The sequence below is a fragment of the Hypanus sabinus genome, chromosome 4 (assembly GCF_030144855.1).
Source record: "Hypanus sabinus isolate sHypSab1 chromosome 4, sHypSab1.hap1, whole genome shotgun sequence".
NCBI lineage: Eukaryota > Metazoa > Chordata > Chondrichthyes > Myliobatiformes > Dasyatidae > Hypanus > Hypanus sabinus.
Window position 1 is genome coordinate 94482649 of NC_082709.1, and position 27996 is coordinate 94510644.

Here is a 27996-nt window from a genome sequence, read left to right on the forward strand (position 1 = left end):
GTGTTCCGGTATTTCCAGAAAGGTAATTTAAACTTCTGCACACCTGTAAGTCCCTTTTGTGTCCAAGTGTACAACAAATGGTTCATTTTGGTAGATCAAATGATGGCAGAATATAGTATTAATGGTAAGACTCTTGGCAGTATGGAGGATCAGAGGGATCATGGGGTCCTAGTCCATAGGACACTCAAAGCAGCTGTGCAGGTAGACTCTGTGGTTAAGAAGGCGTACGGTGTATTGGCCTTCATCAATTGTGGGATTGAATTTAGGAGCCGAGAGGTCATGTTGCAGCTTTATAGGACCCTGGTCATACCCCGCTTGGGAGTACTGTGCTCAGTTCTGGTTGCCTCACTACAGGAAGGATGTGGAAGCCATAGAAAGGGTGCAGAGGAGATTTACAAGGATGTTGTCTGGATTGTGGAGCATGCCTTATGAGAACAGGTTGACTGAACTCGGCCTTTTCTTCTTGGAGTGACAGAGGATGAGAGATGACCTGATAGAGGTGTATAAGATGATGAGAGTCAGAGGCTTTTTTCCATGGCTGAAATGGTTGCCAGAAGAGGACATAGGTTTAAGGTGCTGGGGAGTAGGTACAGAGGAGATGTTGGGGTAAGTTTTTTACTCAGAAAGTGGTGAGTGCATGGAATAGGCTGCCGGCAACGGCAGTGGAGGCGGATAGATTAGGGTCTCTTAAGAGACTTTTGGATAGGTACATGGAGCTTAGTAGAATAGAGGGCTATAGGCAAGCCTAGTAATTTCTAAGGTAGGGACATGTTCGGCACAACTTTGTGGGCCGAAGGGCCTGTATTGTGGTGTAGGTTTTCTATGTTCCCATGTTAGAACCAGTCACATAGTTCAGCAAGTCTTGATTCCAGTGCCACCTTGCAACCAAACCAATGGAAAAATAACTAGCAGCATTCGAGATTGAGAATGGGATAGAGCTGTCAGTGAATGGACCAAATGAATTTAAGGGCGGGGTGAAAGTGGGAGGCGAAATTGATGAGCACAGTTCAAAGATCAAAGTAAATTTATTTATCAAAGTATATATATCTATATGTCACCAAATACAACCCTGAGATTCATCTTCTTGTGGGCATACTCAACATACATAATAGAATAATAAGCATAATAGCACCAATGAAAGACTGCATCAACTTGGGTGTACAACCTGTGTGCAAGAGGCAACAAATTATGCAAATACAAAAATAAAGAAATAATAATAAATAAATAAACAATAAATATCAAGAACATGAGATGAAAAGTCCTTGAAGGTGAGTCCATAGGTTCTGGGTACTTTTCTGTGCTGGGACAAGTGAAGTTGAGTGAAATTATCCCCTGTAGTTCAAGTGCCTAATGGTTGAAGAGTAATAACTGTTCCTGAACCTGGTGGTGTGAGTCTTGAGGCTCCTGTACCTTCTTCCTGAAGGCAGCAGAGAGAAGAGAGCATGTCCTGGGTAGCAGGGGTTCCTGATGATGGATGCTGCTTTCCTGAGACAATGCTTCGTGTAGATGTGCCCAATAATGGTGAGTGCTTTACCTATGATAGATTGGGCCGTATCCACTACTTTTTGTAAGATTTCCATTCAAGGCATTGCTGTTTCCATATCAAACTGTGATCCATCAAGTCAATATACAATCCACTACACATCTATAGAAGTTTATCAAAATTTAAAATGTCATGTCGAATCTTTGCTAAGTCCTGAGGAAGTACAGGCACTGCTGTGCTTTTTTTTGTCATTGCAGTCCCGTGATGGGCCCAGGAAAGGTCCTCCAAATAACACCAGGAATTTAAAGTTGTCAGCCCTCTCAATCTTTGATCTTCCAATGAGGACTGGCTCATAGACCTGTGGTTTCCTCCTCCAGAAATCAATAAAAAGCTCCTTGGTCTTGCTGACATTGTGTAAGGGTTGTTGTTGTGGCACCACTCAGCCGGATTTTCAATCTCTCTCCTGATTCATCACCACCTTTCATTCGGCCTATGACTAGTGTCAAGTGCAAACTTGAACATGGCTTTGGAGCTGTGCTTAGCCTCACAGTCATAAATGTAAAGTGAGTAGAGCAGGGGATTAAGCACACGGCCTTGTGGTGCACCTATGCTGATAAGAGATTGAGGAGGAAATATTGTTGCCAATCCAAACCAACTATGGTCTGCAAGTGAGGGAACCGAGGATCCAATTGCACAAGGAGGCATTGAGGCCAAATAAAGGAGCTTATTGATTAACACACACAAAATGTTGGAGGAACTCAGCAGGCCAGGCAGCATCGGTGGAAAAGAGTACAGTCGATGTTTTGGGCCGAGACCCTTCTGCAGTATTTCTGCTGATTATTGATTATAACTATTAAAGCTTATTGCTTTGTTTTGAGGGGATCATGGAAGTGAATACCAAGCTGTAGTTGATAGAGTATCCTGATGTATGCATCTTTGCTGACCAAATGCCCCAGAGTTGAGGGGACATCCAATGAGATGGCATCTGCTGTGGACATTTTACTGCGGTTGGCAAATTGGAGCAATCCAAGTCACCTCTCAGGCAGAAATTGATGTTTCATCACCAACCTCTCAAAGTACTTCATCACTATTGGATGATTGTCATTAAAGCAGATTACCATGTTTTTTCTTAGGCAACTGTATAAGTGATGCCTGCTTGAAGTAGATGGGTACCTCAGACTGCTGAAGCAAGAAGTTAAAGATCTCATTAAACACTCCAACCACTTGATATGCATAGGTCTTTAGTTCTAGGGCAGCTATCCTGTCTGGACAGGTTACTTTTCATGGGTTCACTCTCCTGAAGGTTGCTTACATGTCAGCCTCAGAGACCGAAATCACAGGATCATCGGGTTCTGTTCACGATGTTTCCTCTGTGTTTTGCTGGTCAAAGCAGGCATAGAAGGCATTAGCTCATCTGGAAGTTAAGCCCTGTAGTCGCCCATGTTGCTTGATCTTACTTTATAAGAGTTGATAGCATTCAAGCCCTGCCACAACCGTTGAGCATATTTAGTTGATACAAATTTAGTCTGAAATTGCAGCTTTGCCCATGAGATGGCTTTCCGCAGATCGTACCTAGACTTCTTGTAACTTTTTTGGTCACCAGACTAATATGCTTCTGGTCTGGTTAAAAGTGAATTGTGGATCTCATGACTCATCCAGGACTTCTGACTGGGGAAGACTCTGGTCGATTTTGTGGTGACACACTCATCTACACCAGTTTTAATAAAGTCTGTGATTCAGATCCACAAATGAGTCCTTGAACAAGCCCAGTCCGAAGCAATTCAAAGCAATTCCGAAGCAGTTCCTTTGCCTCCCAGGACCACCTCTTAGTTGCCTTATTCGCTGGAGCTTTGCTCTTTAGACTCTGCTTGTATGCAGTTAGGTAGGTCAGCATGAGTGCATGAACTAGCACCAATGCAGTTGTCAATGTAGCACAGAAAGAGCTGGGAAGGCTTGAAACATTGACTGGTCCATGTAGTCAACAACAAAGCAGGCATAGCTGGTACCCATGTGGATGCCCATGGCTACCCCTTGAATTTAGATTAAGTGGGAGGAGCCGAAGGAGAAATTGTTGAGGATGAGGACTAGTTCTGCCAGATGGAGGACAGTGGTCGTGGTGGAGGGAAATTGGTCAGGTTCTTTGTTGAGAAAGGAGTGGGGAGCTTTAAGGGCTTCTTGTTGGGTGGGGGGAGGGGGTAGAAGTGTATAGGTACCGGACATCCATGGTGAAAATGAGGTAGTCAGAGACAAGAAGTGAAAGTTGTCGAGGAGATTAAAAGCATGTGAATTGTCACAGATGTAGGTGGGCAGGACTAAATCAACGAGGATGGAATGGAGTCGAGGTATGCAGCATGAGATCAATGGCGCAGGAACAGGAAGAGGCAATGGTTTGCGGTTTATGGTTCTTGTGTAGGAGTTAGAAACAAACAGTGTAGGGTAAGGAAACCATGAGGTTGGTGGTAGTGGTTGGAAAATCTCCAGAACTGATGTGGGAGACAGTAGTCTGATGGTCCAGAGTAGGGTTCTTTACAAGGGGTAGGTATGAGGAAGTGTCTGAAAGTTGTTGCCTGGCCTCTGCAAGGTAGACCACACCCTTTAGTCTGCAGGTTTAATGGCAAGGTTTGGATTAGTGTAGAGAGAGTGAAGGGCAGTGTGTTTGGAGAGGCTAAGGACAGAGGTGTGCTGAGTTGAGCTGGTTGACGTCTCATCTACTATTAGGGATGACAAGATCCTGAAAAGGCAGAAAACTTGAGCAAGATGTCCAAGAAGAGGAGGAGGGTTGATCCCTCAGTCTACCTTGGCATGGCTCGTACATCCTAGTTCTCCACATCCACTGCATTTCTTTAGTAAATCTAACTATACATTTTGCATTCTGTTATTTGATGACAAGACATAGGAATGGAGTTAGTTCATTTGGCCTATCAAGTCTGCCCCACCATTCCATCGTGGCTGACTTATTCTCCTGCCTTATCCCTGTAACTTCTGATGCCCTTACTAATTAAGAACCTATCAAGCTCTACTTTAAATATGTCCAATGACTTGCCTTATTGTTTTCCCTTTTGTTCTATTTCAATGTATTGAGGTATGGAACAACCTGCACACAAGCACACATATCGCAGTATACATGTGCCAATGATAACCCATTTTCTAATTAAGTACTGGCTCGAAGCACTAACCTGCTTTGTTTCAATCTGTTGGTAAAGGGTCTTTAGCATCTACCCGAGAAGGAAAAAAGGCCCTGACTGACACTTATTTAAACGTTAGTTCCTGTAACTTTTTTCAGCAGGCCCAAAAAACACAATGAAAAAACCACAAAATTCTGTGAACGCTCAGCAAGTCAAGCAGTATCTGTGGAGAGAAACGAAATTAACATTTCCTTAACATAGTGTGAATGGAGAAAGTGTTTCTCTCTGTAGATGGTGTTGGACTTGTGGAGCATTCATGCATTTTCAAATTTTATTTTAGATGACATGCATCTGTGATACCTTGCTTTTGATTATATGAAGTGTGCACACGAGTAACAAATTTTGGAGACAAGAGTGAGGCCAGATGAGCACCACTAACATCAGGAGGAAGGACAAAGAATGCTGATTAAATTGCTAACTTGGTATATTATTACAGTATCACATATACTTATTTAAAGATACAACCCTTCTGGACCTCTGAGCAGTGCTGCCAGCAACCCCCAATATAACCCTAGCCTAATCCTGGGTCAATTTACAATGGCCAATTAACCTACTAACTGGTACATTTTTGGACTGCGGGAGGAAACCCACACATTGCACAGAGAGGACATACAAACTCCTTACAGAGGACGTTGAGACTGAACTCAGAATTCCAACTGTAGTACCGTATTAGTGTTGCACTAACTACTGTGCCACATGTACTGAAGAAGAGTGAAAAGCTTGTCTTGCATACTGTACATACAGATCAATTCAGAACAAAAGTGCATTGAGGTAGTACAAGGTAAATCAATAGTAGAGTGCAGAATAAATTGTTACAGCTACAGAGAAAGTGCATTGCAGGTAAAGAATAATGTGCAAGATCATAACAAAGTAGATTGGGGTCAAGAGTCCAATTTATCGCACTAGAAAACTAGCTAGTAGTCTTAAACTAGGTTTGAAGTAATTTGCATGCTATCTGTACAGGTTCATTATGTTGCAGAGAAAGAGGAGAGTGGAAGAGAACAGACAGAGTGTTTGTGAAACAAGAGGAACAAGAGCAGCTGAATGAGATAGCAGTGGTGGTGCCTGCTGAAGGAGACTTATTGATGGCAGACCTTAATGGTTCAACAGTTTATAACAAATGGATAAAATCTGTTGTTATAGCACCTGAAGTAGACACGCAGTATTGCAAGAGAATCCGATATTCAGAGGAAGCCTGTATACCTTACCAGTTCAATCCAGGAGTTAATGCTGATGGTGACAGGATCCAAGGATTCCACATAGTGCCACCAGTGTCTGGGAACAAAAAGGACCTACAAGGAATGCAAGATAATGTCAGCTGAAAGAAATCCACTGAGATGAATATTTTCATAATTGTTTCAGTAATTGTAAACTTGTACTAATGTTTACTAATTGATCAATCAATCAGTATATCAACAATTAAGAAACTACAGAGAGTTGTGGACACAGCTCAGAACATTACAGGAACCAGCCTCCCCTCTATGGACTCCATATACACTTCTCGTTACCTGGGTAAAGTAGCCAAAATAATCAAAGATCCCACCCATATTTGCTCTTTTCCCTCCTCCATTGAGCAGAGCATACAAAAGTCTTAAAGCACATACGACCAGACTCAAGGACAGCTACTATCCTACTGTTAACAAACTCTTGAACGAACCTCATGTGCAATAAGATACCGTTGGCCTCACAATCTACCTCATTATAATCTTGTAGTTTGAAGTTTACAAGCACCGCACTTTTTTGGTAGCTCTTATACTTTATCCTGCAATGTTATTTTTTTTTCTTATTCTACCTCAGTGCACTGTGCAATGATTTGATCTGTATCACTGAGATCAGCAGGAGACGCTCATGGAGTGAGCACTGTTTCAGATTCGCTCCATAACCTTTACTTTTTTTAACCTATGATCACCCTTATTTAACTTATTTTTACCTACACCAAAAGATTCTTGCTACCTTTTTGGACTTATCTTTAAGAGTTTATTGTGAATTTTTGAAGAAATGGCTCTTAGATCTAAAGGGCGAGAACCTGGGAAGAATCCTAACGGGAACAGGAAGAAGCAGACTGATCCTAAGCGCACTGAATTGACTTATGAAATGTTATTGGAGGTTTTAAATGAAAAATGTGAAGAACGACGACAAATTTTTAAACAAGATATAAAGGCTTTTCAAGATTATATGGATAAGACGGATTCAGTAGTTAACCAGCAGCAAGTTCTAATTGCAACTCTGCAAGAGGACGCTCAGAAGCGAGATTTGATAATTGAAAAATTGGAGCAGAACTTATTTTCGACGATTAAACAAGTGGAAACACTTAAAGCCAACAGTGTCGACTTTGAGAATCGGTCCAGAAGACAGAACCTACGCATACTTGGTCTCCCGGAAGGTACTGAACAAGGGGACCCCTCGAAGTACTTTACTCAACTTTTAAAGGATGCGTTCCCTTCTGTATTCCCAGACAGTCCTCCATTACTTGATCGCGCTCACAGAATTATGCGTCGATCACCAAGTGCTTCTGCTAAACCACCGGTTGTAATTGTCCGATTTCATTATGTGCATGTTAAAGAGCAACTTATTCATGTGGCTCGGCGTGTAGGGATGGTCAAATTTCAAGATCACAATTTTCCTTTAGTAGAAGATTTTAGTCCAGAAGTAATGAAGGCAAGGCTTCTTTTTAAACCTCTGATGTCTGAATGTTATGAGAAAAATCTAAAACCTGCGCTCTTATACCCTGCGAAGCTCAGAATATCGCCTCCGAATGCACCATGGCTGGTTTTTTTTACATCTGAAGCGAGAAGATTTCTGAATGAGAACTTCCCTACTGCTACGGATTCTCATCCCTAATAAATGAGTGATTTTGATTGCGCAAGATGGATTTTATTTCCAAAATCAGATTTTGTTTCTGGCTATTGGCGTAGGTTTACTCTATATTTTATACTCTAGTGAAAGTTTTTTTTTTGACATACTAATCTTGTTATTTTACTTACTTCAACCACTGTACTTTATCTTTGGTTATTATTATTAATCCTTCGAAGGTGAATTTTTTTTTACTAAGATGGCGGTTTCTTCTCTAAAATATTTTTGGGTTTTTTTTGATTTCGCCATTTTTTTTTCTCTTGTCTTCTTCCGAAAATGCATCTCTTATCAGTTTAAATTTTTTTTTGGTTTGTTTGGGTTTTTAACCCGATTTATAAGTTACCAGTGATTATATTCTTTTTGTTTTTTTTACAACTAATTATATTAAGAAGTTTGGTTTTAGTATAGTGATTATTATTTCTTTAGAGTTTGGGTGGATCTTTTTTTAATCCTTTATATACGCAGTTGTCTTCTGCTGATATGGGGGTAGATTTAGTTTCATCTTTCCTTTTTCCCAGCCTATCCCTGGCTGGGGTGGTCTTTTTTTCTTCTCCTCTTGGGTGGGGGGTGGGAGGTCTTTTTCTAAATCTTATGTTTCTTATACCAGTTTTTTTTAGTTTTTTAATTTGGGCTGATTTTAAACTACAAAAATATCCGCTATGTTGTCACTTCTGGGTCCGCCCCTTATTTTTGTTCCTCTTCCGGGTGCATGAGTTCATAATTTGGTTAACCCTTTATATACCAAAGGGTTGATTTCAGAAATATGGCTCAGACCATTAATTTTGTCTCTTGGAATACTAATGGCTTAAACCATCCGATTAAACGGAAAAAGATTTTCAAAGTATTCCAAAGACTTAATGCTCATATTATTTTTGTACAAGAAACTCATGTGAGGAAAGAGGACAATTATCGCTTTTTTAGGTTTTGGAGGGATCAACAGTATCATTCGAATTTGAATGCCAAAGTAAAGGGAGTTTCAATTTTTATTGACTCCTCTATTGCATTTGTCTAACATGATATCTTTTCGGACCCAAATGGTAGATTTTTGTTAATTACTGGCTTACTTTTTAACAAAAAGGTTGCTATGGTTAATGTTTATGCTCCAAATGTGGATTGTCCCGATTTTTTTTAAGTCCTTATTTACTTCTCTACCTAATCTAAATGAATATAAGTTAATAATGGGTGGTGACTTTAATTGTTGTTTAAATCCTTTGATGGACAAATCTATATCCACTCAGACTTTACCTGATAAGTCGGCCACTTGTATTAACTCTTTTTTGAGTGATAATGGAATTTTTGATATTTGGAGACTTCGGCATTCTAAGGACAAAGAGTTTTCATTTTTCTCACATGTTTATCATTCCTACTCGAGAATTGATTATTTTTTATTGACTCTTGTTTTATTCCATCAGTAATTGGTTGTAATTATGATATTACAGCCATCTCTGACCATGCTCCATTAAAACTTTCTATTAAATTTACGGATACAGCTTCTAGTACTAGACAATGGCGATTTGATTCTATCTTACTGCAAGATCCAGATTTTATTAAATTTATGAAGGAACAGATCAATTTCTTCTTTTCAACTAATTCCACGGATGATATTTCTTGCGGAACACTTTAGGAAACTTTTAAAGCATATATATGTGGACAGATTATCTCCTACTCTGCTGGTCTGAGAAAATGCATTAAGAAGGAAACCCTTTTATTGGTTGATAAAATTAAAGAGATTGACAAGAAATATTTGATTACTCCTAGCAAGGAACTTTACAAATAAAGGGTTGAACTTCAAACGGAACATAATTTATTACTTACATCTTCAGTTGAAAATCAATTAATGAAAACCAGATCTGATTTTTATATACATAATGATAAATCAGGTAAACTGTTAGCTAGTCAATTGAAGAATGCTTTGGTTAAACGTCAAATTACTAAGATCCGTCAGCAGAATGGGGATCTGACAGTTAACCATGATGAGATAAATAATCATTTCAAGATTTTTATACCTCCCTGTATCATTCCAAATTCCCTCATGATCGTAATACCATGTGTGATTTTCTTGGGAAATTGAATTTTCCAAAATTATCATCAGATGATCTTTCAATATTAGAAACTCTTATTACGGATGCAAAAATTAAAGGAGTTATTTCCTCTATGAATTCTGGGAAAGCACCAGGTCCAGATGGGTATACAGTAGAATTTTTTAAATGTTTTTCCGCTACTCTTTCTCCTTGGTTATGCAGGGTTTTTAAAGAAGCAATTAGATTGGGCAATCTACCACAATCTTTTTATAGAGCTTCCATTTCTTTAATACTGAAGAAAGATAAAGACTCTACTGACTGTGCATCCTATAGACCAATATCTTTATTGAATGTAGATTCCAAAATCTTTTCCAAGTTACTGGCATCAAGGCTGGAGAAGGTATTACCCCAAATTATTTCGGAAGATCAAACCGGTTTTATTAAAAATCGCTATTCTTTTTTCAATGTTAGGAGATTATTGAATATTGTTTATACTCCTTCAAATAGCACTTCAGAATGTGTTATTTCATTAGATGCGGACTTATTTTATGTGCTTGAGAAGTTTAATTTTAGTCCGACATTCATTTCCTGGATTAATACTCCAGCATATCATACTCCAGTAGCCTCGGTGCTTACTAACAATCTAAGATCTTCCTTTTTTCGTTTATTTTGGGGTACTAGACAAGGTTGTCCTCTTAGTCCATTATTATTTGATATTGCTTTAGAACCCTTGGCAATTGCTATCAGAGAATCACAGAACATTTTTGGCATTAATCGTGGGACAGATATACATAAGTTATCATTATATGCAGATGATTTATTATTATTTATTTCTGATCCTGAGAAACCCATTCCTGCAGTTTTATCATTGTTGGTTCAATTTAGTGATTTTTCCGGGTATAAATTAAATCTTAATAAGAATGAATTGTTTCCTTTAAATAGACAGGTTCCAATTTATGGAAATTTACGTTTTAAATTAGTTAATGACTCTTTTATTTACTTAGGGATTAAAATCACAAAAAACTATAAAGACTTATTTAAGGTTAATTTTTTACCCTTAATTGATCAAATTAAATGTTTGTTTACTAAATGGTCACCACTATCTTTATCTCTGATAGGTCGGATTCATGCTATTAAGATGGTTATTTTACCCAAGTTTTTATATATATTTCAAGCGGTACCAATTTTTATTCCAAAATCTTTTTTTGCTAATGTTGATTCAAACATTTCCTCATATACATGGCAGAATAAAAATCCTAGGTTAGGTAAAATATATTTACAGAAGGCAAAGAAGGAAGGTGGATTGGCATTGCCTAATTTTAGATTTTATTATTGGGCAGTTAATATCCGATATTTGATATGTTGGTTAAAGGATTGGGATATATCTTTTAGCCCTCATTGGATGAACTTGGAAATTAAATCTGTACAAGGATTTGCATTGGGTTCTATTTTAGGGTTTTCTCTTCCCTTTGCTCTTTCTAAATTGCCGAAACGAATTGACAACCCAACAGTTAAACATACTTTACGTATATGGTTTCAATTTCGGAAATTTTTTGGGTTGACTCAGTTTGTTTTAAATATTCCTATTGTATGCAATTGCTTTTTTTATCCTTCTATTATAGACCAAGTTTATTCAGCTTGGAAGACTAAAGGATTATTACGATTTTCCGATTTATTTTTGGATAATTGTTTTATGTCTTTTGAGCAATTATCTAATAAATATAATTTGCCTAGATTTCATTTTTTTTAGATATTTACAGATTAGGAATTTCTTAAGTACTGTACTTCCTACTTTTCCAAATTTTGTGTCTTCAGGTATTTTGGAGAATTTGTTTGAACTAAATCCTTTTCAGAAAGGGCTAATATCAAAACTTTACAATATAATTATGAAGATACATTCAGAGCCCTTTCATAAGACTAAAAATGATTGGGAAAGAGAACTTAACCTTACTATCCCTATTGAGAATTGGGATAAAATTCTTCAATTAGTTAATACATCATCTATATGTGCTAAACATTCATTAATACAGCTTAAAGTTGTGCACAGGGCTCATATGTCCAAGGATAAATTGACACATTATTCCTATATAAATCCTATTTGTGACAGATGTCATTCTGAGATAGCGTCTTTAACTCATATGTTTTGGTCATGTCCGCTTTCGAAAAAATATTGGAAAGATATTTTTGATATTATTTCTGTGATATTGAACATTGATTTACAACCTCATCCTATTACTGCAATTTTTGGTTTACCAATGATGGACTCACTCCATTTATCCTCTTCCGTTTGTCGAATGATTGCATTTCTTACATTAATGGCTAGAAGATCTATTTTGTTGAATTGGAAGGAAATTAATCCTACCGTATTTCATTGGTTTTCTCAAACTATGTTATGTTTAAATTTAGAAAAAATTGGAAGTGTTGTATTTGATACTTCTATTAAATTTGAAAAGATATGGAGACCATTTATTCAATATTTTCATATGATGTAATATGACCCTGTTCCAAGCCTATTTGTTTTTCCAGTTTCGATTTTATATATGTTGAGGATCGGAGTTGACGACACTGATGATTTTGTATTTTTGTGAGATATTATAAACAGCCGTTTTTTTTCCATTATTTTCTTTTTCTCTTTTTTCTTTTTTGTTTTTTTTTCTTTATTAGTTATTAGATTATTAGATCAGCTTTTTTTGCATAATTTTTTTCTTTTTCTTTTTTCTGTTTTTTTAATATATATTATGATATATCTAGGTTTGCCTTGTTTATTTGTATATTGTATCGTTCATGATTTGGGAATACTCATTTATACTGTAATCATTGCTTATGTACTCTTTCATGTTCAGTTGAAATGTGTATGTTTGTAATCCCATTATCTATGTATCAATTTTATTTTGTTATTAAGAACAATAATAAAAAGATTGAAAAAGAATGATCTGTATCACCAGCATGCAAGACAAACTTTTCACTGTACCTTGATACATGTGACAATAAATAAAACAAAATCAATACCAATCTTAACTGAAGCCAATTAAATGACTTCCAAAATTCAGTACATGCCTGTTTTGATGCCACACCAATGACTTCAATGCCATTTTCCCCATTTAATGTTTGGTCAACTGCGCTCATAGCTTCATTCACTATCTGATTGCATTGCTGTAAGGTGGTGGTTATTTAATTAACAAATAATAAATAGATGGTTTAAATTTTTTTTTGAATTGGTATCATACATTTTAAGAATTTCAAGCTGAAGTTCCCCCCCACTTTTTTATATCTGCTCAGCTAGGATAGTAGAGATCTTGTGGGATGTGGGAAGGCCGGGAGATCTCCAGTGTCCTTGACATCTACAATTGCCAGAAGTGTGTCCAGATGTGGCTTCTAAGGAGTTGAAACTGGATGAACTCCAGATCAATCGGGAGGCTGAGGTGGTGATAGACAGGACATATATAGAGAGGAAATTATACCCAAGGTGCAGGATATAGGAGGCTGAGTGACAGTCGGGAAGGGGAAAAGGGTTAAGGAGACAGTGCAGAGTATCCCTGTGGCCATCCCCCACAACAACAGGTATAGCACTTTGAATACTATCAGTGGTGGAGGGGAATGTCCTAACAGAGGTAAGTTACAGCACTCAGGTCTCTGGCTGTGAATCTGCATCTGTGATCCGTGAAGGGAAGGGGGTAGGGAGAAGAGGCATGCTATGGTGATAGAGGATTCGTTGGTTAGGGGAACAAACAGGAGGTTTTGTGGGAAAGTACAAGATTCCAGAATGGTATGTTGCCTCCAGGGTGCCAAGGTCGGGGATATCCAGATTGAGTCCTCAGTATTCTTAAGTGGGAGGGTGAACAGCCAGAAGTTGTGGTCCATGTAAGTACGAATGACATGGATAAGATGAGTGATGAAGTTCTGTGTAGGGAGTTCAGGGAATTAGGTGTTAAGCTAAATGGTAGGACCTACAGGTTTTGATCTCAGGATTACTACCTATGCCACATGAGGCCAGAACTAGGAAGGTTATCCAGTTTAATACGTGGCTAAGGAGGGAGGGCATAAGTTTTTTTAGATCATTGGGTTCTCTTCCAGAGAAGGTGGGACCTGTACAGATCCAATGGTTCGCACTTGAACTGAAGGTTTCTAATACCCTAACGGGAAGGTTTGTTAATACTGCATGGAGGTGTATAAACTAGAGTTGCAGGTGGCTGGGAACCAGAGTACCAGAACAGTTAGTGGAGAGTTTATGGATACAGATGTTGGTACAACCTCAGACAAAGTTAGGAATCAAAAAGTTGAGCATGGTGCAACCTTTATAATACCGTATATTTCAATGCAAGAAGTATTGTAGGACAGGCAGTTGATAGGGCAGAATTACAGTCAACAGATGAGTACAAGACAGACAAAATTGAAAAGGATGAAAACAAGATTGAAGGTGCTGTATTTGAATGTGTGTAGTACATGGAATAAGGTAGATGAACTTCAGCACAGATGCAGATTGGCAGCTATGATGATGTAGGCTTCACTGTATCATGGTTAGAAGAAGATTATAGCTGGAGCTTAATGTCCAAGGACACACATTGTGACAGGCAGGAAGGCAGTTGGTAAAAAATGAAATAAAATCATTAGAAAGAGGTGACATAGGGTCAGAAGGTGTTGAATAATTGTGGATAGAGCTAAGGAACTGCAAGGTAAAAAGACCCTAATGGGAGTTGTATACAGATCCCCAAACAGTAGTAAGGATGCAGTCTACAAATTACAATGGGAAATAGAAAATGCATGTAAGTTTTCTCATGACACAAAGGTTGGGGGTGCTGTAGATGTTGTCTTCTTTAAACATACCATGGGTTACTAAGAACAAACTATAATCTGGAAGAACATAACTTTTATTTAACAGCAACAAAACCACACGTGTCTTACAGTGCCATGCTTCTCGATGTTTTTAGTACTTTCTCAGATTTCTGCACATGCTCAGAACTCTGTCCAATCACGTTCTGACACATGATATCACCACAGTGGATAGTCTGGAGGGTTGTCAGATAAATGTGAAGTGGTTCATTTTGGTAGGTCAAATTTGAAGATATTAATGGTAAGACTCTTGACAGTGTGGAGAATCAGAGAGATCTTGAGGTATGTGTCCAAAGGACACTCAAAGCTGCAGTGCAGGTTGACTGTTGTTGAGAAGGTGTATGGTGTGTTGGCATTCATCAACCGTGGGATTGAGTTGAAGAGCTGTGATATAATGTTACAGCTATATAAGAACTTAGTTAGAACCCATTTGGAGTACCGTGTTAGTTCTGGTCACCTCACTGCTGGAAGGATGTGGATACTATAGAGAAAGTGCAGAGGAGATTTACAAGGATGCTTCTTGGATTGGAGAGTTGAGTGCACTTGGCCTTTTCTCCTTGGAATGACAGAGGATGAGAGGTGCCTGATAGAGGTATATAACATGATGACAGGCATTGATTGTGTGGATACTGAGAGGCTTTTTCCCAGGACTAAAATAGCTAACATGAGGGGAAATAGTTTTAAGGTGCATGGAAGTAGGTACAAGGGGTATGTCAGAGGTAAGTTTGTCACACAGAGAATGGTGGGTACATGGAATGCACTGCTAATGACAGTGGTCTTTTAAGAGACTATTAGGTATATAGAACTTAGCAAAATAGAGGGCTGTGTGGCAGGGTAATTCTGGGCAATTTCTAGAGCAGGTTACATGGTAGGCACAACATTGTGGGCTGAAGGGCCTGTAGTGTGCTGTAAATTTCTACGTTCTATGCTCTATACCAAAAAGACAATGTTACAATAGACATGGGGTACTTGGATATGCAAGTAAATAGGGGAAAGCAGGTTGGTGCTGGATTCCAGGAGGGGGAAGTTTCTAGACTGCTTACGAGATGGCTTTTTAGAGCAGCTTATGGTTGTGTCCACTAGGACATCAGCCATTCTGGATTGGGTGTTGTGCAATGAAGTGGAATTAATTGGAGAGCTTAAAGTAAAAGAACCATAATATGATCAAATTCACCCTGAAATCTAAGGAGAATCTAACATCAGATATATCAGTATTACAGTGGAGTAAAGGAAATTATAGAGACATTTGAAAGGAGTTGGCGAGAATTAATTGGAAAAGAACACTGGCAGGGATGATGATAGAGTAGCAATGGCTGGAATTTCTGTAAGGAACAGGATATATATATCCCAAAGAGGAAGAAGTACTCTAAAGGAAAGATGACACAACTGTGACAAACAAGAGAAGTCAAAGCCAACATAAAAGCCAAAGAGAGGGCATATAATAGAGCAAAAAATAGTGGGAAGTTAGAGGATTAGGAAGCTGATAAAAACCAGTTGAAGGCAGCTATAAAGTAATTAAGAAGGTAAAGAATATGGAATATGAAAGTAAACTAGTTGATAAATTAAAGAGGATACCAAAAGTTTATTTAGTTACATAGAGTGTATAACAGAGCTGAGAATGAATTTTGGACCACTGGAAATCAATGCTGGAGAGGTAGCAATGGGGGACAACAAAATGGCAGACAAACTTAATAAGTATTTTGCATCAATTTTCACTGTGGAAGACACTAACAGTATGGCGGAAGCTCCAGGTGTGAAGTGGTCGCGAAGTGTGTGAAGTTACCATAGCTAGAGAGAAGGTTCTTGGGAAATTGAAAGATCGGAAGGTAGATAAGTTACCTGGACCAGATGGTGTACACCACAGGCTTCTGAAAGAGATGGCTGAAGGGATTGTGGAGGCATTAGTAATGATCCTTCAAGAAGTACTAGATTTATGAATGGTTCCGGAAGACTGGAAAATTGTAAATTCCACTCCACTCTTTAAGAAGGGAAAGAGACAGAAGAAAAGATTATATAGACCAGTTAGATTTACCTCAGTGATTGGGAAGGAGTTGAATATTAAGGCTGAGGGCTCAGGGTTCTTGGAGGTACATGATAAAATAGGCCGTAGTCAGCATGGTTTCCTAAAGGGAAAATCCTGCCTGACAAATCTAATGGAATTATTTGAATAAGTAAAAAGCAGGAGAGGCAATCGAGAATTGTACTTGGATTTTCAGATGGCCTTTGACAAGGTGCCACACAGGAGGCTGCTTAACAAGCCATGAGTCCATGGTATAACCATATAACAATTACAGCACGGAAACAGGCCATCTCGGCCCTTCTAGTCCATGCCAAACGCTTACTCTCAACTAGTCCCACCGACCTGCACTCAGCCTCCTTTCCTTTCCTGTCCATATACTTATCCAATTTTTTTTAAAATGACAAAATTGAACCTGCCTCTACCACTTCTGCTGGAAGCTCATTCCACACAGCTACCACTCTCTGAGTAAAGAAATTCCCCCTCGTGTTACTCCTAAACTTTTTCCCCTTAACTCTCAACTCATGTCCTCTTGTTTGAATCTCCCCTACTCTCAATGGAAAAAGCCTATCCACGTCAACTCTATCTATCCCCCTCATAATTTTAAATACCTCTATCAAGTCCCCCCTCAACCGGGAGATCCTGTCTGTTGTGGCGGACGGAGCATAGGTGCTCGATGAAGCCGTACCCAATCTGCGTCGAGTCTCACCAACGTAGAGGAGGCCGCACCGGGAGCACCACATGCAAAAGATTACCCCAAAAGACTCACAAGTGAAGCGTTGCCTCATCCGCCACAACAGACAGGATCTCCCGGTTGCCACTCACTTCAACTCTCCTTCACATTCCCATTCGGATATGTTCATACATGGCCTCCTCTACTGCCATGATGAGGCCAGACTTTGGTTGGAGGAACAACATCTCATATATCACCTGGGTAGTCTCCAGCCCCTTGGTATGAACATCGAATTCTCCAACTTCCGGTAATTCCCTCCCTCTCCCTTCCCCCATCCCACTTTCACTCTGCCTCCTCTTCTAACTGCATATCACCTCTCATGACTCTGCCTTCTTCTACTATCCATAGTGCTTTCCCTTCTTCACCTCTCCTGCCTATCCCCTCCCTGCTTCCCCTCCCCCACCCCTTGATCCTTCCTCTGATTGGTTTTTCACCTGGCACATTCTAGACAGCGTAGATGTGGAAAGGATGTTTCCTATGGTGGGAGTATAGGACAAGAGGACATAGCCTCAGGATAGAGGGGCTGCCCTTTCAAAACAAATGTGGAGAAATTTCTTTAGCCATAGTATGGTGAAATTTTGGAATTTGTTGCCACATGCAGCTGTGGAGGTCAGGCCTTTGGGTGTATTTAAAGATTGATAGGTTCTTGATTGACCATAGCATCAAAGGTTATGGGAGAAAGCTGGGAACTAGGGTTGCGGAGGAGCAAAAAAAGGATCAGCCATGATTGGATGGCCGAGCATACTCAATGGACCAGATGGACTAATTCTGCTGCTATGTCTTATGGTCTTTGTTTACCTAGCTTGTTAATTCTTCAAAGAACTCTACAAGATTTGTCAGGCAAGATTTCTCTTTCCAGAATCCATGGTGACTTTGGCTTTTTTTTTATCATCATTCTCCAAGCACCCTGAAATCTCATCCTTAATAACAGACTCCAACACTTTCCCAACCACTGAGGTTAGGCTAACTGGCCTAAAATTTCCTTCTTAAAGAGTGAAGTGACATTTGCAATTTTCCAGTGTTCCAAGACCATGCCAGGATCAAGTAAGTTATTCTTGAAAGAACATGACCAATGCATTCATTATCTCTTTCTCAGGACTCTGGGATGTAGTTTATCTGGTCCAGGACCTTAAGGCCTTTGAGTTTGACTAGCATTTTTTCCTTTGTAATAGCAATGGCATTCACTCCTGCTCTCTGATACTCATGTACCTTTGGCATCATGCTAGTGTCTTCCACAGTGAAGGCTGATGCAAGCTGCTTATACAGTTCTTCTGGCACTTCACTGTCCTCTAATTGCTACCTGACCAGCATCAGTTTCCAGTAGTCCAATATCAACTCTCACCTCTCTTTTACTCTTTATATAACTGGAAAGACTTTTGGTATCCTGCTTCATATTACTGGCTAGTTTGTCCTCATATTTCATCTTTTCCCTTTTAGCTTTTTTAGTTGCCTTTTGTTGGGTTTCAAGTACTTCCCAATCACCAAACTTCCCACTCACTTTTGCTACTTATATGCCCTTTCCTTGGCTTTTATGCAGTTATTAACTTCCCTCAACAGCCATGGTTGCCTATACCTGCAATTTGGAAACTTCTTCTGTCAGACATGGCTATCCTGCATCTTGTGAACTATTCCCAGAACCTCTGCTCTGCCGTCATCCCCACCACTATCATCCTCCAATCCATCCGGGCAAGCTCCTCTCTCATGCCTCTGCAATTCCCTTTATTCCATTGTGATACTGATACATGTGATTATGCTTCTCCCCTCACTGCAATATGAATTCAACCAAAAAACCAAGAAGTAGGCAGATGGGTGACGGTCCAGAGAGGCAGGGGGAGCGGGCAGAGAGAGCAGAGCACCCCTGCAGCCATTCCCATTAACAATAAGTATACCGTACTGGATACTGTTGATGGGAATGACCTACCAGGAATGAGTTGTAGTGCTCCTGCCTCTGGCACAGAGGTTGAACCCTCAAGTAGAAAGGGGAGGAGGGAAGAGAAGAGAGCGATAGTTTTAGGGGATTCTATAGTCAGGGGGGCAGATAGGAGATTTTGTGGGGCAGATCGGGAGTCTCGGATGGTATGTTGCCTCCCTGGTGCCAGGGTCCGGGACATCTCAGATCGGGTGCAGGCTATTCTTGAGAACGAGGGCATGAACCCAGATGTAGTGGTCCATGTAGGGACCAACGATGTAGGTAAGGTGAGTGAGGGGGTCCTGCTTAGAGAGTTCAGGGAGTTAGGAGTGAAGCTGAAAGGCAGGACCTCCAGGGTGACAATCTCGGGATTGCTACCTGTGCCACGTGCGAGTGAGGCGAAGAATAGAATGACTATGCACACTAATACGAGGCTGAGAGCATGGTGCAGGAAGGAAGGATTCAGGTTTTTGGATAATTGGTCTTTGTTCCAGGGACATTGGGATCTGTTTCGAAGGGACAGTCTACATCTGAACCGGAGGGGTACTAACATTCTTGCAGGAGTGTTTGCCAGTGCTGCTCGGGGGGGGGGTTTAAACTAGATGTGCAGGGGGCAGGGATCCAGATCCAGAGGGTTGGTCAGAAGGAGCATGGGGTTAAATGTGTAGAAGGTTTGGGTGATCTTGAGGTCATCAAAATTCAGGGTGCAATTAGCCCGATGTAAGTTCAAGGAGCTGGGTTCGGTACAGTAGACAGTGTTTTAAACAAAGAGAGGAGGAATGGGCTCAGAATTCTATACTTGAATGCGCGTAGTGTCAGAAGTAAGACAGATGAGCTTGAAGCTCAGATGAAAATGGGGAACTACGATATTGTTGGGATAACGGAGACATGGCTGCAAGGGGATCAGGCCTGGGAATTGAGTGTACCAGGGTATATGTGCTATCGTAGAGACAGAAATATGGGACGAGGGGGTGGGGTGGCCCTGTTGGTGAGGAATGAGATTCAGTCCTTAGCAAGAGGTGACTTGGGAACAGGGGAAGTAGAGTCTGTGTGGATTGAGCTGAGGAACAGTAAGGGTAAAAAGACCCTAATGGGTGTTGTGTACAGGCCCCCAAACAGTAGCGTGGATATTGGGTAGAAGTTGATTAGGGAGTTAACATTGGCATGTGCTAAAGGTAATGCAGTCGTTATGGGAGATTTCAACATGCAGGTGAACTGGGAGAATCAGGTAGGTGCTGGACCCCAGGATAGGGAGTTTGTGGAGTGTCTAAGGGATGTATTTTTGGAACAGCTTGTGCTTGAGCCAACCAGGAACGAGGCTATTTTGGACTTGGTGATGTGTAATGCACAGGAATTGATAAGTGATCTTGAAGTAAAGGAGCCATTAGGAAGTAGTGATCATAACATGATAAGTTTTTATCTACAATTTGAGAGGGATAAGGGCAGATCAGAGGTGTCAGTGTTGCAATTAAATAAAGGAGACTACGGAGCCATGAGGGAAGAGCTGGCCAAAGTTAAATGGGCGGATGCCCTGGCAGGAAAGACAGTGGATCAGCAGTGGCAGATATTCTTGGGCATAATACAAAAGATGCAAAAGCAGTTCAATGAGAAGGAAGGATTCAAAGAGGGGGAAGGGGCCACAGTGGTTGACAAAGGAAGTCAGAGATTGTATAGCATTAAAGAAAAAGAAGTATGACAGGGCTAAGGTGAGTGGGAATACAGATGATTGGGAAAGTTTTAAGGAACAGCAGATCTTAACTAAAAAAGCAATACGGAGAGAAAAAATCAGGTATGAGCTCAGTCTAGCCAGGAATATAAAAGGGGATAGCAAAAGCTTTTTTAGCTATGTGAAGAGAAAGAAGATAGTTAAGAACAATGTTGGCCCCTTGAAGAATGAATTGGGAGAAATTGTTATGGGAAACAGGGAAATGGCATCAGAATTTAATGAGTACTTTAGATCTGTCTTCACTAGGGAGGACACAAGCAATCTCCCAGATGTATGGATGGGCCAGGGTCATAAGATATCAGAGGAATTGAGACAGATTGACATTAGGAAAGAAACTGTGATGAGTAGACTGGTAGGACTGAAGGCTAATAAATCCCCGGGTCCAGATGGTCTGCATCCGAGGGTTCTAAAAGAGGTGCCTCAGGAAATTGCGGATGCATTGGTAATCATTTTCCAATGTTCCTTAGATTCAGGATCAGTTCCTGAAGATTGGAGAGTGGCTAATGTTATCCCACTTTTCAAGAAGGGAGGGAAGGAGAAAACAGAGAACTATCGCCCTGTTAGCCTAACGTCAGTCGTGGGGAAGATGCTTGAGTCCATTATTAAGGACAAAATAGTGGCACATCTTGATGGCAGAAATAGGATTAGGCCAAGCCAGCATGGATTTACCAAGGGCAAATCATGCTTGACTAATTTGTTGGAGTTTTTTGAGGGTGTAACAAGAATGTTAGACGAGGGTAAGCCAGTGGATGTTGTGTACCTAGATTTTCAGAAGGCATTCGATAAGGTGCCACATAGGAGATTGGTGAGTAAAATCAGAGCTCATGGCATTGGGGGCAGGGTTTCAACATGGATAGAAAACTGGTTGGCAGATAGAAAGCAAAGGGTAGCAGTGAACCGGTGTTTCTCGGACTGGCTGGAGGTGACTAGTGGGGTACCACAGGGCTCTGCATTGGGACCACAGCTCTTTACGATTTATGTCAACGATTTAGATGAGGGCATTGAAAACTATATCAGCAAGTTTGCTGACGATACTAAACTGGGTGGCAGTGTGACATGCGAAGAGGACGTTAGGAGAATACAGGGAGACTTGGATAGGCTGGGTGAGTAGGCAGATACTTGGCAGATGTCATTCAATGTGAATAAATGTGAAGTTATCCACTTTGGAAGCAGGAACAAGAGGGCAGAGTATTGTCTGAACGGTGTAGAGTTAGGTAAGGGAGAAATGCAAAGAGACCTAGGAGTCCTAGTTCACCAGTCAATGAAGGTGAATGAGCAAGTGCAACAGGCAGTGAAGAGGGCAAATGGAATGTTGGCCTTTGTTACAAGGGGAATTGAGTACAAGAGCAAGGATGTCCTTTTGCATTTGTACAGGGCCCTGGTGAGACCACACCTGGAATATTGTGTACAGTTTTGGTCTCCAGGTTTAAGGAAGGACATTCTGGCAATTGAGGAAGTGCAGCGTAGATTCACTAGGTTGATTCCTGGGATGGCAGGGCTGTCTTACGCAGAGAGATTGGAGAGATTGGGCTTGTACACGCTGGAATTGAGGAGATTGAGAGGGGATCTGATTGAAATGTTTAAGATAATTAAAGGATTTGATAGGATTGAGGCAGGAAATATGTTCCAGATGTTGGGAGAGTCCAGTACCAGAGGGCATGGATTGAGAATAAGAGGTCAGTTATTTAAAACAGAGTTGAGGAAGAGCTTCTTCTCCCAGAGAGTTGTGGAGGTGTGGAATGCACTGCCTCGGAAGACGGTGGAGGCCAATTCTCTGGATGCTTTCAAGAAGGAGCTGGATAGATATCTGATGGATAGGGGAATCAAGGGATATGGGGACAAGGAAGGGACTGGGTATTGATAGTGAATGATCATCCATGATCTCAGAATGGCGGTGCAGACTCGAGGGGCCGAATGGTCTACTTCTGCACCTATTGTCTATATTATGATCACTGACTCTTGAGAGTATTAAGACCAGAAGACCATAAGACATAAGTGCAAAATTAGAACAAGTAGTCCATTGTGTCCGCTCCTCCATTACATCATGGCTGATTTATTATCCCTCCCTAGCCCATTCTCCTGCCTCCCCCCCACCCCCGTAACCTTGCACACCCTAACTGATCAAGACCCTATCAATCTCTGCTTTAAATATATACAATGATTTGGCCTCCATAGCCATTTGTGGCAATGAATTCCACAGATTTATCACCCTCTGCCTAAAGAAATTCCTCCTCAAGATTGTTCTCCAGGGATGTCCTTCTATTCTGAGGCTGTACCCTTTGGTCCGAGACTCCCCCACAAAAGGAAACATCCTCTCCATGTCCACTCTATCATGTTCTTTCAATATCTGATAGGTTTCACACATACCACGTTCATATGGAAGCACAATATGGCTCTCATCAGTAAGGTGGCACCTGCTGAAAATGCAATGATTCCTGAGAACTGTGTGGGTGTGGGGGAAATTTGAGGAAGAACCTCTTCAGTCAGAAGGTGGTTGTAATCTGGAACACATTGCCCGAGGGAACGGTGGATGCAATTATGCTTACAGCATTTAAAAGTAACACAATAACACATATAAAATGCTGCAGGAGTTCAGCATCTATGGAAATGAATAAACAGTTGACGTTTCAGGCTGAGACCCTTCATCAGGACTGGAAGGGAAGGGGAAAGAAGCTGGAGGGAGGGGTGAGGGGTGCTTATTCATTGCTATAGATGTGCCTGCCCTGTAAAGTTCCTCCAGCATTCTGTGTACGTTACTTGAGATTTCTAGCATCTGTAGAATTTCTTGTGTTTACATTTAAAAAGTCTCAAGATAAACACTTGAATTCCCATTACATAAAATTCTATGGACCAAGAGCTGGGGAATGGGTAATGATGGATGGCATGACAAGGGCCAGTTTCTGTTCTGAAAGACTATTCAGCCATTCATTCTCTGGACTATGAATTTTAATCAATATCTTCTGACTCAAATATGAGAGAGCAACTGAACCACAACTGGTCAGCATATCCAGGAAGTGACTACAATTGTAATGGAAATATTCAGCCGGTGTGTTTTGTTCAACAAGACTCATTCCAATGGTTAAGATTACAGATATTGTTTTCTGGGCACAACTCTGAGCTCGTACTGTATTGTGGTTGTGGCATCCGTCGGTCTTGAGGGATCATGGATCTGCGCCTGGAGTTTCCAGGGTGCAGGCCTGGGCAGGGTTGTATGGGAGACCGGCAGTTGCCCAAGCTGCAGGCCTTCCCCTCTCCACGCCACCAATGTTGTCCAAGGGAAGGGCACAAAACATACAGCTTGGCACCGGTGATGTCGCAGAGCAATGTGTTGTTAAGTGCCTTGCTCAAGGACACAAACAAGCTGCCTCAGCTGAGGCTCGAACCAGTGAACTTCAGGTTACTAGTCTGATGCCTTGCCCACTAGACCACGCACCAACACAGCTCGTACTGTAAATGAGCTGATTATTGCTTGAACAGATGTAATTACTTAGAAGCTAATGAAATATAGATAGTGACAGTGTTGTCACAAATACTATGTCCACACTGGACCGTATAATTTTGAAAACGCCGGTTTTGCATAAAAATGATAGGTGTTCACACCAAGCGTTTTTGAAAATATCTCCATCCACATTAAAACGGGTATTTGGACAAATCTCCTCCTACTGGGCATGCACAGGACACATCTACAGAAAACAAGCGACATGTTTGGTGTCGAATCCCACTGAGGAAGTGCGCGTTTGTGCAGTTGCGGACTAGAAGATCTTAAAAGGAAATTGCCAAACGAAAAACAGCTGTTGGCTCTCATGCAGGAGGACTTAAAACTTTAAAAAAATACTGCAGCGTATGGAGGTAACCGACAGGGAGTTCACGGACAGTATGACCCGGCTGATGACGAACATTGAAAAACTGACTAACTCTGTTGTATTAATAAAGCATCTTGTTAAATGTATAAAACATGTCCGCATCAGTGTTATCATTTATTTCTATACAACGTTACCTTAGGCTGTTACACATCTATTGCCAGAGAAGTACTTGCATAAATTGGTAAACCACCTTCATACAAGCAAGGACAGAAAACAGGGCAAAGTAATGTACTTACTGAATACTTAGTACAGAGGAGATTTACTAGAATGTTACCTGGGTTTCAGCACCTAAGTTACAGAGAAAGGTTGAACAAATTAGGTCTTTATTCTTTGGAGCGTAGAAGGTTGAGGGGAAACGATAGAGGTATTTAAAATTATGAGGGGGATAGATAGAGTTGACATGAATTGGCTTTTTCTATTGAGAGTAGGGGAGATTCAAACAAGAGGACATGATTTTGAGAGTTAAGGGGCAAAAGTTTAGGGTAACACGAAGGGGAACTTTTTTTCTCAGAGAGTGGTAGCTGTATGGAACAAGCTTCCAGTAGAAGTGGTAGAGGCAAGTTCAATATTGTCATTTAAAAAAAATTGGATAAGTATATGGACAGGAAAGGAATGGAGGGTTATAGGCTGAGTGCAGGTCGGTGGGACTAGGTGAGAGTAAGCGTTTGGCATGGACTAGAAGGGACCGTTTCCGTGATGTAATTGTTATATGGTTATTTATTCAGTAAGTTATGGGTCAAAGTACTTGGTGACCACATTTCTAACTCTTCTGTCTTTTCTGAAATTGTTGGGTTGTGTGGGGGTGTGTTCAAGAAAACAATGAAATGCCATGCTGCCACCACCATCTGTTCCAGCATGTCATGATGGTGTTTTTTAAACTCTCCAGTTACCCCATCCACACTACTCTGCCCAATCAGCGTTTTCAAATTTACACACTCTGGAGAGCGCTTTAGAAAAGCTCCATTTTTGGGGGAGGAAAATGCCGTTTCAGTGTGGACAGAGGGTCAAAACAAATAGAAGAAGCTTTGGTTACGAATTTATCTGGTCTAGTGTGGACCTAGCCTAAGTGGCATTATTCCTCAAATTGTTTTTTTTCAGCCCATTTGAGCAATAAGCTTTGACAGCTACAATCTACATAGGATGCGTGAAACACATCAGATTGGTTAGGGATTCAGAGGTGGAGGGGGGGGGGGTGTAAGACAAGAATGTGAGTGATGGAGCAAAAATAATTTAAATGAAAAGCCAATTGCAAACTACCAGTCATAGCAGTTAGGTAATTCACCAACAAATCAGTGTTTAAGAGTTTTTTTTAAATAAGCTAAATATTTTGGTGTGTAAGAAATATTAAAATATTCAATATGTTGAATACTTCCCAGGCTTCTTGATTGCCAGGAAAAAGGGAAAAATTGAATAGGTTAGGACTTTATTCACTGGGGCATGGGAGAAAAAGAGGAGATTTGATAAAGATATACAATATTATGAGAAGTACAGATTGGGTAAATGCAAGCAGACTCCACTGAGGCTGGGTGAGCCTAGAACTAGAGGTTATAGGTTAAGGGTGAAGGGTGAAATGCTTAAGGGGAACCTGAGGGGATACTTCTTCACTCAGAGGGTGGTGTGCGTGTGGAATGAGCTGCCAGTGGAAGTGGTGGATGTGGGTTTGACAGCAATATTTAAGAGTTTTGGTAGGTTAATGGATGGCAGGGTTATGGAATGCTATGGTGCAGATGTGGGTCAAAGGAACTAGACAGAATAACTGTCTGGCATGGACTAGATAAGCTGAAGGACATATATCTATGCTGTAGTGCCCTATGACACTATGACCACTTATTCTTTAGTCTTTATGTCTTGGCACTGTGGTGCTACTGCCAAAAAAAATGACTGATGCTGCCTGACTCGCTGAATTTTGTGTCATATAGTCTAAACTACGTGGCCTAACAAGCCATTCTTAAAAATAAAGTTGTGAAGAAGATGTGGTATTGGCCTGCCCGACTGTACACTCTGTACCATGCTCTATAAAACCCATAATACAGGAGTTCACCAGGTTATGAATGACTTGACTTATGGAAATCAGACGTTAATTCTTTCGTACATTTTAAAGCATTTTTTGAGCTAGTCATAGAAAACCACAGCATAAAGAAAGGCCCTTCGGCCCATCTAGTCCATGCCAAACCATTTAAACTGCCCACTCCCATTGACCTGCACCAGGACCTTAGCCATCCATATCCCTACCATTTATATATCTATCCAAGCTTCTCTTAAACATTGAAATTGACCTTGCATGCAAAACTTGTGCTGGCAACTCAATCCACACTCTCACAACCCTCTGAGTGAAGAAGTCTTGCCTCATGTTCCCCTTAAACTTTTCACCTTTCACCCTTAACACGTGACCCCTAGTTCTAGTCCCTCCCAACCTCAGTGGAAAAGCTTGTTTGTATTTAGCCTATCTACACCTCTAATAATTTTGTATACTTCTATCAAATCTCTCAAGCTTCTATGTTCTAAGGAATAAACTCCAAACCTATTCAATCTTTCCATATAACTCAAGCCCTCCAGATTTGCTTGTAAATTTTGTAAACCTTGTAAAGCATCCTTGTAAATTTTCTCTGCACTCTTTCAATCTTATTTACATTGTTCCTGAAGGTGACCAGAACTGCACACAGAACTCCAAATTAAACCTCACCAATATAACTTCAACATAACATCCCATCTCCTGTACTCAAAACTTTAGATTTATGAAGGCCAATGTACCAAAAGCATTCTTTATGACCATATCAACTTATCACCCCACTTTCAATGAATTATGGACCTGTATTCCCAGATCTCTGTTCTACCACACTCTTCAGTCCCCTTCCATTCACTGACCTACTGTGGTTGGTCCTACTTCAGTGCAACAACTTACACTTATCTTCATTAAATTCCACCTGCCATTTCCCCAGCTGTTCAGATCTTGCTGCAAGACATGATATTCTTCCTCGGTATCCACTACACCCCCAAGCTTGGTGTCATCCACAAATTTGCTGATCCAGTTAACCACATTATCATCCAGATCATTGATATAGATGTCAAACAACAATGGACCCAGCACTGGTCCCTGCGGCACTCAACTAGTCACAGGCCTGCAGTCAGAGAGGCAACCATTTTCTACTACTCTCTGGCTTCTGACAAAGCCAATGTCTAATCCAATTTACGATCTTATCTTGAATGTCAAACAGCTGAACCTTCTTGACCAAACTCCCATGCAGGACCTTGTCAAGTGCCTTGCTAAAGTCCACGGAGACAACACCCACTGCCTTGCCTTCATCAACTTTCCTGCTAAATTCCTCAAAGAACTCTTGGTTCCTTGAGAGAGATTGGTTAGACATGACTTACCATG

General features: G+C 40.7%; 1 protein-coding gene across 4 annotated transcripts in view; it reads right to left on the reverse strand.

Annotated features, from left to right (window-relative positions):
* The window catches only part of hspbap1 (hspb associated protein 1), a 328857-nt gene that overhangs the window by 86008 nt on the left and 214853 nt on the right, over nt 1–27996 (reverse strand). For all 4 annotated transcript variants that reach the window (XM_059967685.1, XM_059967684.1, XM_059967683.1 and 1 more), the window contains one exon: nt 5877–5960. In XM_059967685.1, coding sequence (XP_059823668.1) covers nt 5877–5960 — 84 coding nt within the window. The remainder of the gene's footprint in view (nt 1–5876; nt 5961–27996) is intronic.